At 41.0% G+C, this 13160-nt stretch overlaps 1 protein-coding gene across 1 annotated transcript in view; it reads left to right on the top strand.

Annotated features, from left to right (window-relative positions):
* DTHD1 (death domain containing 1) overlaps positions 1–13160 on the top strand; it is a 91294-nt gene that overhangs the window by 42807 nt on the left and 35327 nt on the right. The window contains 2 exon segments of the mRNA XM_064286318.1: positions 8897–9061; positions 10530–10819. Of these exon segments, the coding sequence (XP_064142388.1) occupies positions 8897–9061; positions 10530–10819 (455 nt within the window).

Here is a 13160-nt window from a genome sequence, read left to right as displayed (position 1 = left end):
TATCCTCCTTTCTAAGGAGGATTCTGGCTGTACATCTCCAAAGACAAATGTGTTAATTCTTCTGACAATCCATGGTATATTCAATGTTTTTCACAAGCACCATGACTCAAAGGCATCGATTCTTCCTTGATCTTCCTTACTTATTGTCTAGCTTTTGCATGCATATGAAAAAAAAAAAAAAATATGAGGTGACTGAAAATACCCTGGCTTGGGTCAGGTGCACTTTAGTCCTCAAAGTGACATCTTTGCTTTTCAACACTTTAAAGAGGTATTTTGCAGATTTTCCCAATGCAATGCATCAATTGATTTCTTGACTGCTGCTTCCGTGGGTGTTGATTGGCGATCCAAGTAAAATGAAATTCTTGACAACTTCAATCTTTTCTGCCTTTGTCATGATATTGCTTATTGGTCTGGTTTTGAGGATTTTTGTTTTCTTCATGTTGAGATGTAACCATATTGAAGGCTGTGGGCTTTGATTTTCATCAGTACTTCAAGCCCTGTTTGCTTTCAGCAAACAAGGTTGTGTCATCTGCATATCACAGGTTGTTAACAAGTATTCCTTCAACCCTGAAGCCAAATTCTGCTTTGTATAGTCCAGCTTCTCAGATGATTTGCTCAGCAACAGGTTGAATGTAAGTATGGTGAAAGAATTTATCCCTGATACACACATTTCCTGATTTTAAACCACGCAATATCCCCTTGTTCTGTTTGAATAGCTGCCTCTTGGTCTATGTACAGGTCTGGCATGCGCACAGTTAAGTGTTCTGGAATTCTCATTCTTTGCAATGTTATCCATAATTTGTTATGATCCACACAGTCCAATGCCTGTGCATGGTAAACAAAACACAAGTAAGTATCTTTCTGGTATTCTCTACTTTCAGCTAAGATCCATCTGACATCAGCAATGATACCCCTGGTTCCACATCCTCTTCTGAATCTAACCTGAATTTCTGGCACTTAGCTGTCAATATACTGCTACAGCTGCTTTTGAGTGATCTTCAGCAAAAATTTGCTTGCATGCTATGTTAATGATATTTGTTCAATAATTTCTCCATTTGGTTGGATCACCTTTCTTGGGAATAGGCATAAATATGTTTCTCTTACAGTCTGTTGGTCAGGTAACTGTCTTCCAAAATTCTTGGCATAGACAAGTGAGCAGTTCCAGCGCTGCATCCATTTGTTGAAATATCTCAGTTCATACTCCGTCATTTCCTGGAGCCTTGTTTTTCCCCAATGTCTTCAGTGCAGCTTGGCCTCTTCCTTCAGTAACATTGGTTCCCGATCATATGTTACCTCCTGAAATGGTTGAACATCGACCAATTCTTTTTTGTATAGTGACTGTGTGTATTTCTTCAATCTTCTTTTGATGCTTCCTGCATTGTTTAATATTTTTTTTTTTTTGTAGAATCCTTCAATATTGCAACTTGAGGCTTGAATTTTTTTCTTCAGTTCTTTCGGCTTGAGAAATGCTGAGCATGTTCTTTGCATTGGTGAAAAGCCAGGTTCCAGGAAGTGACAGAATATCAACCGAGATGTTTCAACAAACAGATGCAGCACTGGAAGTGTTCAGTTCTCTATGACAAGAAATTTGAAAGACAGCTACCTGGCCAACTGACTGGAAGAGATTCATATTTATGTGTATTCCCAAGATGGTGATCCAACCAAATGAGGAAATTATCAAACAATATCATTAACATCACACACAAATAAAATTTTGCTGAAGTAACTTCAGCCAACAAGGCATCACAAACAGAAGCACCATGCAGTCCCTCTACAGCAAAGACCCAAAAAACTGAGTAAAATAGAGACAAACGTCATTTCTGGAACCTTACGTGTGAAATGTAAGAAGCTGAAGGAGGACAGAGAGTGAGGAATGATATGTGTGGAGGGCCCCTTCAAGTTAATGCAGCATGAATCCGCCATCTTGGATTCCTGTTGGGGATCAGGAGACAGTGAACACAGGAAACCAGCTTCATGAGGCTCCCAGCAGGAGACAGAGCACCCAGTAACCAGCAATATACACTTTCCCACCCCCATCCTCTTCTTGCTGCTCTAACCTCTGAGCTTCCTGGATGGCTGCAGTGGTTCAGCCATCTGGGAAATGCAACGTTCTTGCCATTTGGATTTGCCCCACCCACACTGGAAATCAGTGGACAGAGAGTACGGGGAGACAGAACACCCGGTAACAAGCAATATATGTTTTCCTGACCCTCACCCTTCTTCTCTTCCCCTCCTCAGCCTCCTCTGCTTCCCTCGAGCTGCAGTCTCTTGGCTGGGAGGCAACTGCTTTAGCTTCAGGTTGCTTGGATTCACCCTGCACACACTGGTTGGCCCCCTGAGGTGGCGTTGCTTCTTTCCATCTCTTTTGGTTTCTTCTGTGCCTCCTAAACCCTCCTCCTCCTTTCTCGTGAACACCTGGCTCCATGTGCCATCTTTACTTCTTGAACGGCTGTGAAGCCCCACTCAACTGGGGAACCACTCCCCCAGCCCGCAACACCATGCTGGCGGGATCCCCGTGGATTTTTTTTTTTTTTGGCTTCTGCTCGTTTTGTTATGCTTTGTTGTGTTTCATTTGTTTGTTTTCTTTTTTCTTTTCATGGCTTGGGAGCCCCTTCTAGCCAGGCTGAACTGCACAGCTTAGGATTCGCTCACCCAATCTACACAGCTGCTTAGATGGGATCCCTCAGGGCTTTTCTTTTTCTTCTTTCTTTATTTTCTCCCTCTTTTTCCCTTTCTGTCTTTCTTCGTTTCTTAGTTCTCGTCTCTCTATACTTACCTTCTTTTCCTGTCTCCTGAGTTCCTGGTGCTGTGTGACATGTATACCCCCTCTACCCAGGCTATACTGCGCAGCCTGGGAACCACTTCCTCGGTCTTTGCAGCCTCACCAGTGGGACTCCTGGGGGCTTTTCTTTTCTAAATTTTTATCTAGTTATTATTTTATTTTATTTTTTTCCCTTTTGCATTTCTTGGTTTCTCATCTCTCCACTCCAACGGCAGATCCCTTAGCACTCTTTTTTATTTTCCCTTTGTTTGTTTGTTTTTGGCTGCTGTTTCTCTCCTTTCTCCTCTTTCGCATGCCCCTATTAGCTACCTACACCACAACCTCCCCCCCAACCCCTTTTTCCTGCCTATCTGCACTGTGCACTGAACATCATACCTCTGAGCAGCACAGGCACAGCCTATGGCCTACTGGAACCTGCCCAGCACTGATTCCTGGCCCACCATGTCAGCCATAGTACATGCCACAAACAAGCCATCCCAGTCCCTCCCTTTCTGCTGGATGTGCCCTCCTGCACCATACCTGAGTGACTGGCCCTGCCCATTGGACAAGGAAGTGAAAAGTATAGTGACTACAGACGAGCAAACCACAAAGAATGCACGGCATGCCTGCTCAGAAATAACCAAATGAAACAAAAAAGCAGGATGAAACAAACAAAGCTACAATCAGGAAACAAAGAAAATAAATACTGAATGCCCTGAAGACAGTTGACAATATCAAAACATAAAAAAAAAAAAAAAAGGACAGGATGTTTCCAGTAGACATCCAAAATAAAACACCAGATGACTTTCCAGTAGAAGAAAAGGCACTAGAAAAATCTGACAGGGGATCCAAATCTCTAACATTCAAAGCTATCCAAGACAAGAGTTGAAGGAAAACGCAGACAAAAATGAGGAAAAGATAGACAAATTTATGGAAAAGGCAGACAAATTCATGGAAGGTACAGACAAAAAATGGAATAATTCAGGAACAAAATTCTAAAATAAATTCACAACTAGAAATCATACAAAAACAATTAGAAATCCAAAAGATAACAAGATTTCAGAATTGGACAGTGTCATAGAAAGGCTGAGGAGCAGGTCTGAATGATGGAAGACAAGATCAGCAAAATTGAGACAAACACTTGGATACAACTGTAAGAAAAAATCAGAAAAATGAACGAATAAAAATGAAGAAACCCTGAGAATTATGTGGGACACAGTCAAAAACAAAAATTTGCAAGTGATCTGAGTTCCAGAACAGAGAGAGAAAATGGAAAACACAGAGAGAATCACTGAAGAATTGCTAACAGAAAACTTCCGTCATATCGTGAATGACGAAAGGCTGACCATCCAAGAAGCTCAATGAACCTCATATAGGATAGACGCCAAAAGAAAAACACCAAGGCATATCATAATCACACTCACTAAAGCCAAAGACAAAGAAAAAATCTTGAGAGCAGCTCAAGAAAAACAAAAAGTCACATACAGAGGAGAAACAATAAGACTAAGCTCTGATTATTCAGCAGAAGCCATGCAGACAAGAAGGCAATGGGATGACATACAAAAAACCATGAAAGAAAAAAAATTGCCAACCAAGAATAATATATCCTGCAAAACTTTCATTCAAATATGATGGTGAAATTAGGACATTTCCAGATAAACAGAAATTAAGGGAATATGTAAAAACCAAACCAAACTTACAAGAATTATTAAAGGGTATCCTTTGGTCTGAGAACAAACAACATCAGAAAACAGCCTGACTGTAGGACACAAGATTGTACCAGATACCAATGTAGGAAATGAACTCTCAAGGATTGTCCAAAACTAAAAGAATTACAACAGGGAACCAGAAAGGTTAATCTATAAATGACAACAACATCAGAACAATAAAAAAGGGAATAAATGGTGTAGATATAGAACTTACTAATAGAGAGGAAGGCAAGGTGGAACCAATAATAGATTGGTTCAAACCTAGGAAGGTAAGGGTAAATTTCAAGGTAACCGCAAATAAAGTTAACAAACCTACTCATCAAAATAAAGAAAAAAAACATAAAGTGTCAATAAAAATAAAATCTACAAAAACAAAAGAAATCCACAAACAAAAGGAACTCAGCGCAGGAGAGTTAGAGGAACAAAGAAAATGTTAGCACCACAAAAAAAAAAAAAGCGCTACAAAATGACAGCAATAAACTCACACCTATCAATAATTACACTGAATGTAAATGGCCTAAATGCACCCATAAAGAAACAGAGTGCTGCTGATGGAAATGCAAAATGATACAACCATTTTGGAAACTGATATGGTGCTTCCTTAGAAAGCCAGAAATGGAAATATGTATGATCCAGCACTCCCACTCCTAGGAACATAACCTAGAGAAATAATGGTCATCACAAGAATAGATATATGAACCCCCATGTTCGTTGCAGCATTGTTCACAATAGCAAAAAGGTGGAAACAACCTAGATGCCCATCAACAGATGAATGGATAAACAAACTGTGGTACATACACACAATGGAGTATTATGCAATGCTAAATAACAGTGATGAATCTGTGAAGCATCTCATAATATGGATGAATCTGGAGGGCATTATGCTAAGTGAAATAAGTCAGTCACAAAAGGACAAATACTGCATGAGACCACTACTGTAAAAACTCATGAAAAGATTTACATAAAGAAAGAAACATTCTTTGATGGTTACTAGGGAGGGGATGGGTGGGGGATGGAAAAACACTTAATATACAATAGATAAGTGTAACTTTAGTGAAGAGTAAGACAGTACACAATACTGGGGAAGCCAGCGCAACCTGTACAAGATAAGGTCACGGTAGCTCCATAGATACATCCAAACTCCATAAGGGGCCGAATTGCTGGGCTAAGGGTTGTGGGGACCATGGTCTCATGGAATATCTAGCTCCATTGGCATATCATAGTTTATACAGAAAATGTTTTATGTTCTACTTTGGTGAGTAGCATCTGGGGTCTTAAAAGCCTATGAGCCGCCATCTAGGATACTCCACTGGTCTCACCAAAGAATAAAGAAAACTAAAGACACAAGGGAAAGATTAGTCCAAGGAACTAAGGGACCACATCTACCATGGCCTCCACCAGACTGAGTTCAATACGACTAGATGGTGCCCAGCTAACACCACTGACTGCTCTGACAGGGATCACAATAGAGGATCCTGGACAGAGCTGGAGAAAAATGTAGAACAAAATTCTAACGCAAAAAGAAAGATCAGACTCGCTGGCCTGAAAGAGACTGAAGAAACACTGAGAGTATGGCCCCCAGACACCCTTTCATCTCAGTAATGAGATCACTCCTGAGGTTCACCCTTCAGCCAAAGATTTAACAGACCCATAGAACAAAACAAGACTGGGGCAGGACCTGGAAGGCAGGAGGCAAAAGGAAAGCTGGTAATAGGGAACCCTGGGTGAATAACGGGGAGTGTTGACATGTTGTGAGGTTGTTAGCCAATGTTATACAATAATGTTTGTACTAACTGCTTGATGAGAGACTATTTTGTTCTGTAAACATTCATCTAAAATTCAATAAAAAAATTTTGCTGAAGTATCATTCAAAAGTGGCTGCAGCAGTACGTTGACAGAAAACTGCCAGAAATTCAAGCTAGATTCAGAAGAGGACATGGAACCTGGGATATCACTGCTTATGTCAGGTGGATCTTGGCTGAATGGGAAGTCCAGAACACTTAATTATGCTCATGAGGAACCTGTATATAGATCAAGGGGCAGTCATTTGGACAGAGCAATGGGATATTGCATGGTTTAAAGTCAGAAAGGTGTGCATCAGGGTTGTATCCTTTCTTCATACATATTCAGTCTGTATGCTGAGCAAATAACCTGAGAAGCTGTGCTCTATGAAGAACAGGGCATCAGGATTGGAGGAAGATGCATTAACAACAACCTGCGCTATGTGGATGACACAAACTTGCTTGCTGAAAGTGAGGAGAACTTGAAACCCTTGATGATCAAAGACCACAGCCTTCATTTTGGATTACACCTCATCATAAATAAAACAAAAACCCTCACAACTGGACCAATAAGCAACATAATGATAAGTGGAGAAAAGATTGAAGTTGTCAAGGATTTTATTTTACTTGAATCCACAATCAATGCCCATGGAAGCAGCGGTCAAGAAATCAAAAGACGCATTGCATTGGGCAAGCCTGCTGCAAAAGACTTCTTTAAACTGTTGAAAAGCAAAGATGTCACCTTGAAGACTAAGGTGCACCTGACCCAAGCCCTGGTGTTTTTAATCGCCTCATATGCATGTGAAAGCTGGACAATGGATAAGGAAGACCGAAGAAGAATTGACACCTTTGAATTGTGGTGTTGGCAAAGAACATCGAACATGCCATGGACTGCTAAAAGAGCAAACAAATCTGTCTTGGAAGAAGTACAGCTAGAATGCTCCTTAGGATGAAGGATGGCGAGGTTATGTCTCACATACTTTGTACATGTTGCCAGGAAGAATCAGTCCCTGGAGAAGGACATCGTGCTTAGTAGAGTAGAGTATCAGTGAAAAAGAGAAGCACCCTCAAAGAGATGGATTGACACATTGGCTACAACAGTGGGCTCAAGCAGAAGAACAAATGTGACGACGGTGCAGGACAGGGTAGTGTTTGGTTCTGTTGTACGTGTGGTCACTATGAGTTGGAACCGACCCGGCGGCACCTAACAACAGTTACGAAAGGGCACCACAGACAGCTAAATGATCATGACAATTTACAGTCTCTTGGCCTATTAATTAAAATTCCAAAGGGAAAGAATGAATTGGCTGGCTTTTAGAAATTGGTTTACTATTAGTCAAACCAGATCTGATTGTGGGCAATTGTCACATGGTACATATAACTGCCTCTTTCAGGGACTTTAACTAGGGTGGGTTAAGCAAGGAGGGGGGTTAGACAAGAAAAGTTAACTGACTGATATGTCTGCTGTAGGAATAAGATGAGAATATCAATACCATTTATGTTGTTAGGTGTGGTCAAGTTGGCCCCTGACTCATAGCAACTCCACGTGACAGAGTAGAACTGCTCCATTAGGTTTATTTGGTTATAATCTTTATGGAAGCAGATCACCAGATCTTTTCTTTGGCGGAGCTTTTGGATGGGTTCGAACCACCAACCTTTAGGCTAGCAATTGATTGCAAATCACTTGTACCACCCAAGCTCCTTAATGCCATTAATACTACAGTAAGACCTGCGAAAACCAGAACCTGTGTAAGGTGGAAACCTGTAAGAGAAGGAAAATTCAAATATTTTCCACTAAAATGAGAGATAGAAAAGTGGTGGAACTGTACCCTGTCAAAGGTGAAAAGCTTGTGAGACCCGGAAAAAGAAGGTAGTCCTCTCGAATTCTGGTTCTCACAGGTCACTATACAATTACAAGTGCTTTACAAATATTTAACTCATTAAATCCTATGATGTAGGTACTATTATTAGTCTCATACAAGCCCCAGGCTCTGAACCTAGGTAGTCTTGCTTCAGAATCTGTGGTTTTAACTATTATGCAATAACAACATTCTTGGCTGTGCTGGTTTACATGAGCAAGTTTGTAAATGTTTTTGTGTGTTCCTTTTTAACCTCTTTTGCCACTAGTAGAATGCTTCTCATTCTCCATAGCCCATCTTGAATATCAGTATTTGCACTTTGCGAGCTCCTTTGAGCACTTCCTTCTATTCCTAAACAACTGTACATTCATTTAATTATTGTTCAGGTTAATTCGTGCTATATTTAGATGTTGTTGCTAGCTGCCGCTGAGTCCATTCTGACTCATGGCGGCCCCATGTGTGCGAGTAGAACCGCTCCGTAGGGTTTTTAAGGCTATGACCTTTTGAAAGCAGACTGCCAGATCTGTCTTCCCAGGCACCTCTGCGTGGGTTTGAACCACCAACCTTTTGGGTAGTAAAGGGAATGCTATAATACACTGAGCTTCTGTAGGGCAAGGGCTCTGAATTTCTCATCTTTGTATTCCTGGTGCATAGCATAATGACTGGCATGTAGTATTTGCTTAATAAATTGTTACCGGATTACTCATTTAATGAGAGAATGAATGCATTTAATATGATTCATGTTAAGTAAAGTTCACCAGTTTCTCTTCTGCTACCATTATATAGGAGAAAAAGTGTTTCCGTAAGAAAACCTGGGAGCAATGCCTGTGAATCTTTGAAATTACTAGGATTCAGAAGCCGAGACGGTGGTTGGTTTGGGCTTGATGACGTTGTGGTGAGAACCATGCAGAGTGGCTTGGTATCATTTGACTTGTTTGAACACTTAGAGAGGTAACGTAATAGTAAACAATAAAGGTTGATAATACTGTATTTTGGTAGTGCATAATTGATGTTACAGAACTGGAATCATGAGACTAGATTTATATCCCTGATATAGGAGTATGAGGAGTCCATTAGGATGTATTTAAAATGCAAACCAGAACTGCCATGAATATGCTAATTCCAATTTCATTCATGACAGTTTAACAAGTGCTTTTGAGAACCAGTCATAACTTAGATTTGTATTTACAGGCTTTCTCCAACTCCAAAATAGTTTTAAAACAGTGCCTTCATTTCTGAAATTCCATGGAGACAGTAATTAACTGTTCGTACTGTGTTCATCTCATAGCTATGTATCTAAAACTCAGTTTATTTCAGTGCCCTCATTTCCATGTTTTCTAGACAGCATTATGAGAAGAGTTTTAAGGTTCATGAGGAATAGACACTCATAAAGATCGGGCAATCATACATATAAAGATAGCATTTTGATTTCATAATGGAGGATCTACATCAGCAATTGTCTTAGACCAGCTTCCCTAGCAACAGAATCTGAGATGCGAACGCTTCTGTGATTTAGCGAAAGGCACCCTCAGGTGAATTCTGTAAGGGAATGAAGGGACCGAATAGGGCAAGGGAAGAAATTAGGCAAAAATATAGTTTCGGTTGAAGCCTAACTTCATCCTGATCGCCTTAGGGAAACTCTGGAGCTTCAACAGCACTGCCAAGGAGTTTGGCTTTCTAACCCTCACTGTTCAGTGGTTGCCTGTGGGTGCCTGGCTGCCCTGGATAAGGGGGCCCCCATAGGCCAAGAGAAATTCTTCAGAAGAGAATTGGGGGACGAGTGGTCCATTCCAGGGAAAGGAGTTCATCATAATGCCCTTACCAGACAGTGACAAGAGACACATAGTGATGACATGTATTCTGTATTCTATTGAGAGGGAATGGATTACTTGGGTCATTTTTCTCTTCTATCTTTTGATCTAATATTATTTGGTAATGCTTAATTAGGAGTCTCTGGATGGTGTAAATGGCAAAATGCTTGACTACTAGCTAAAAGGTCGATGGTTTGACTCCACCCAGAGGCTCTTTGGAAGACAGGCTGGCAATCTGCTTTTGCAAGGTCACAGTCTTGAAACTCTGTGCAAGCATTATATGTTGCACGCATGGGTCACCATGAGTCAGGATCAACTGGCAACTAACAAGAAAATGCTAATTAAACATACAATTTAAAATATATTGCCATATTTGAGAACTGACCTGAAACTAGATGATTTCTATGCTTAAGGACATGTGTTTTACAACTTAATTTGATTTGAGCTGAGTTTGCAACTGCCCAGAGCTTCCCTAAAGTCATTAATGAATTTAACCATTTGGCCATCAGAATGCTTGATTTTGCAGGGAGTTTAGATGATAATGGCTCTTTTCTTGGGTATTATCAGATAATGCCGGGTGTTGTTGAGTCTGTATTTTTCCCATACAGGTTTATTGTGCTTCACCTCTCTTCCGTTGTGGACAGTAGTCACCTGGTTTCTTTTGTGAAATCTTTAGAGGAAGCCACACTCTGCACCACTGCCTGCATAGTAATGAATCACCAGAAGGACAATCCACACAGAGCGGTTATTTTAGCGGTGCCTCATAAGGATTTAAACCAGGAGCTTAAACAATTGCGCTTGGGAGGGTTCAGTGGTCCTCCAGAGCCTTCTCACTGTTTGCAGTTAAGAGAAGGAGAACAACTGCTTTTAAGGTTTACTGGAAACATATTTGCTTCAAGTAAGTATAAGAAAATCTCCTTCTATACGCTATGGGCTACAAGTCACAACCTTCAGAAGGAGTTTGCTAAACTTGAATTACTAAGTAACGGGTCTGTTTTTTTTTTTTTTTTTATCCTTTCCCACATGCCCTCAAGAATCTGTCCACTGTCCATCTTTTTCTCCCGTGCAGAAACACTAGCCCAGGACACCTCCACCTCTGACTGAAACTGCTGTGATAGCCTCCTAAGTGGCCTCCCCTCTTCCAGCTGGGTCCAATCCACTTTCTGTATTGCCGTAAGAGAGAATCTCTGGGGGAATCCTGTCATCCTCCCTGATCAAAAAAAAAAAAAAAAAAAAACACCCATTGCCATCCAGTCGATTCCAACTCACAGCGACCCTATAGGACAGAGTAGAACTGCCCCATAGAGGTTCCAAGGAGCACCTAGTGGATTCAAACTGCCAACCTTTTGGTTAGCAGCTGTGGCTCTTAACCACTTCACCACCAGGGTTTCCCTCCCTGCTTAAATCCCTTAAAAAATTCCTTATTTTACTTAGAGTTAAAGTCAAATTTCTCATCATGGACTACAATGCCTTGCATTTTCTAGCTTCCATTTAATCCTCCAACCTTATCTCAAGCAACTCTTTCCCTCATATCTTATAATAAGTCTATATGATTATTATAATTATTTTTATATAGTCCTTGAATGGGCCAAGTTCATTTTGGCCACAGGACACTGTTTCCTCTCCTTGTAACGCTCTTCCTGCCACAATTGTTAACAGCTAATTCCATCTATCATTCTTCAAGTCTCGACTTAAGACAGAGAAGTCTTTCCTGACAACTTTATCTTAATTTGCCTCCTCCATTCATCCCCATATTTATCTAGTACTCATTTTGTTTCCATTATAGAAATGGTCACACTTTGAAGTTATTTTACTTGTATTTGTTTACTTAATTTTTGCTCATATACTTATGTTCCTCATGTAAATTTCCTGAGAGCAGTGACCATGTCTGTCTTGTTGTACTCCCCTAGCCTAGCACAGTGCCTGGTACATCAAAGGCCCTCAACAAATATGCCGGGATGAAATGAATAGAAGGCAATGCCGAAGTAAAGTAGCAGAATGAAGGAATATGAAAGAATGAGAGGTGGGAGAAGTGAGGGTAGGAATGAGGTAGAAGAGATATGAAGAAAAGGAGGAGAAAGAAGAACATGGAGAGAGAACAGCTGTGTGCAGGAAGAGAAGATAAAAGTCTTTGAGGGAATTGCCATCACAGCAGTTTCTTTTACATTAATTCTCTCTAACTCTTCCCCCGGAAACCCTGGTGGTGTAGTGGTTAAGTGCTACGGCTGCTAACCAAAAGGTTGGCAGTTTGAATCTGCCAGGCGCTCCTTGGAAACTCTACGGGGCAGTTCTACTCTGTCCTATAGAGTTGGAATCAACTTGAGGGCAGTGGGCTTTGGGTTTTAACTTGCCCCTGAGGCTGAGTGGAATTTAACAGGTGTGCGTGTAAATGTGGGGTGTGGGGGGAGGCGGGGATTCAGAAATTGGTTTTATGGGGATTTCTGGTCCTGGAGGCCTAGCTATAGCTGTAATAATGGTCTCTATTCATTTAAAAACTAATGTGTATCCCACAGAATGGAATGATGCCTACCTATATTCTCCATGATTCAGGAAATGGCCTCCCAAACTCACTGGCTCTTTGTTGCTTCAAAATGATGAGGTTTGAAGCCCAGGCTGCCCTATTTCTGGTATCTCAGGAATAAGTGGGACACAAAGTACCCCAATTTGAAGTCTCTCTTCCACTTCTATATTCAGGATCTTCTTCATCTGAGCCAGCTGACGTGACTTAGTGAGTGCAAGGGTATCTGAGAAAGGAGACAGGGAGAGACAGGAAGGAGAGGAAGGAAGGGCGGAAGAGATTTCTTCCTATTTAGCTTCCGGAGCAGAAACCACAGTGCACACCGCGGGACAATCTTTCTCATGAGAGATAGTCAAGAACCGGATGTGTCCCACCCAAACGAATGATACAAATGATTTTCCTGTAATACTTGGGACAGCCAGCTGTGTTTACCTACTTCCCTAAATAGGAGTGAGTTGTTATTCTTCTCATAGGCAGTAATACTAAATGTGCTATTGCCTGTAATGAGAAGTGGAGAGTGCCTACAAAAATAAGAGTGCCTTGAGATGGCCAGCACCTGTGCAGTTCCCCATGTAAGGGGTGGAAAAGAACTCATCTTCACTCAAGGAACATGAGTCAGGAAGAATGCCAGGATCATTTCTGCTTTGTTTTCCTTAATGTCTTAGTTACTTAGTGCTGCATTAACACAAATACTACAAAGGAGTGGCTTTAAATAACAGAT

The sequence above is a fragment of the Loxodonta africana genome, chromosome 5 (assembly GCF_030014295.1).
Source record: "Loxodonta africana isolate mLoxAfr1 chromosome 5, mLoxAfr1.hap2, whole genome shotgun sequence".
NCBI lineage: Eukaryota > Metazoa > Chordata > Mammalia > Proboscidea > Elephantidae > Loxodonta > Loxodonta africana.
This window is presented reverse-complemented; position numbering and strand designations above follow the sequence as displayed.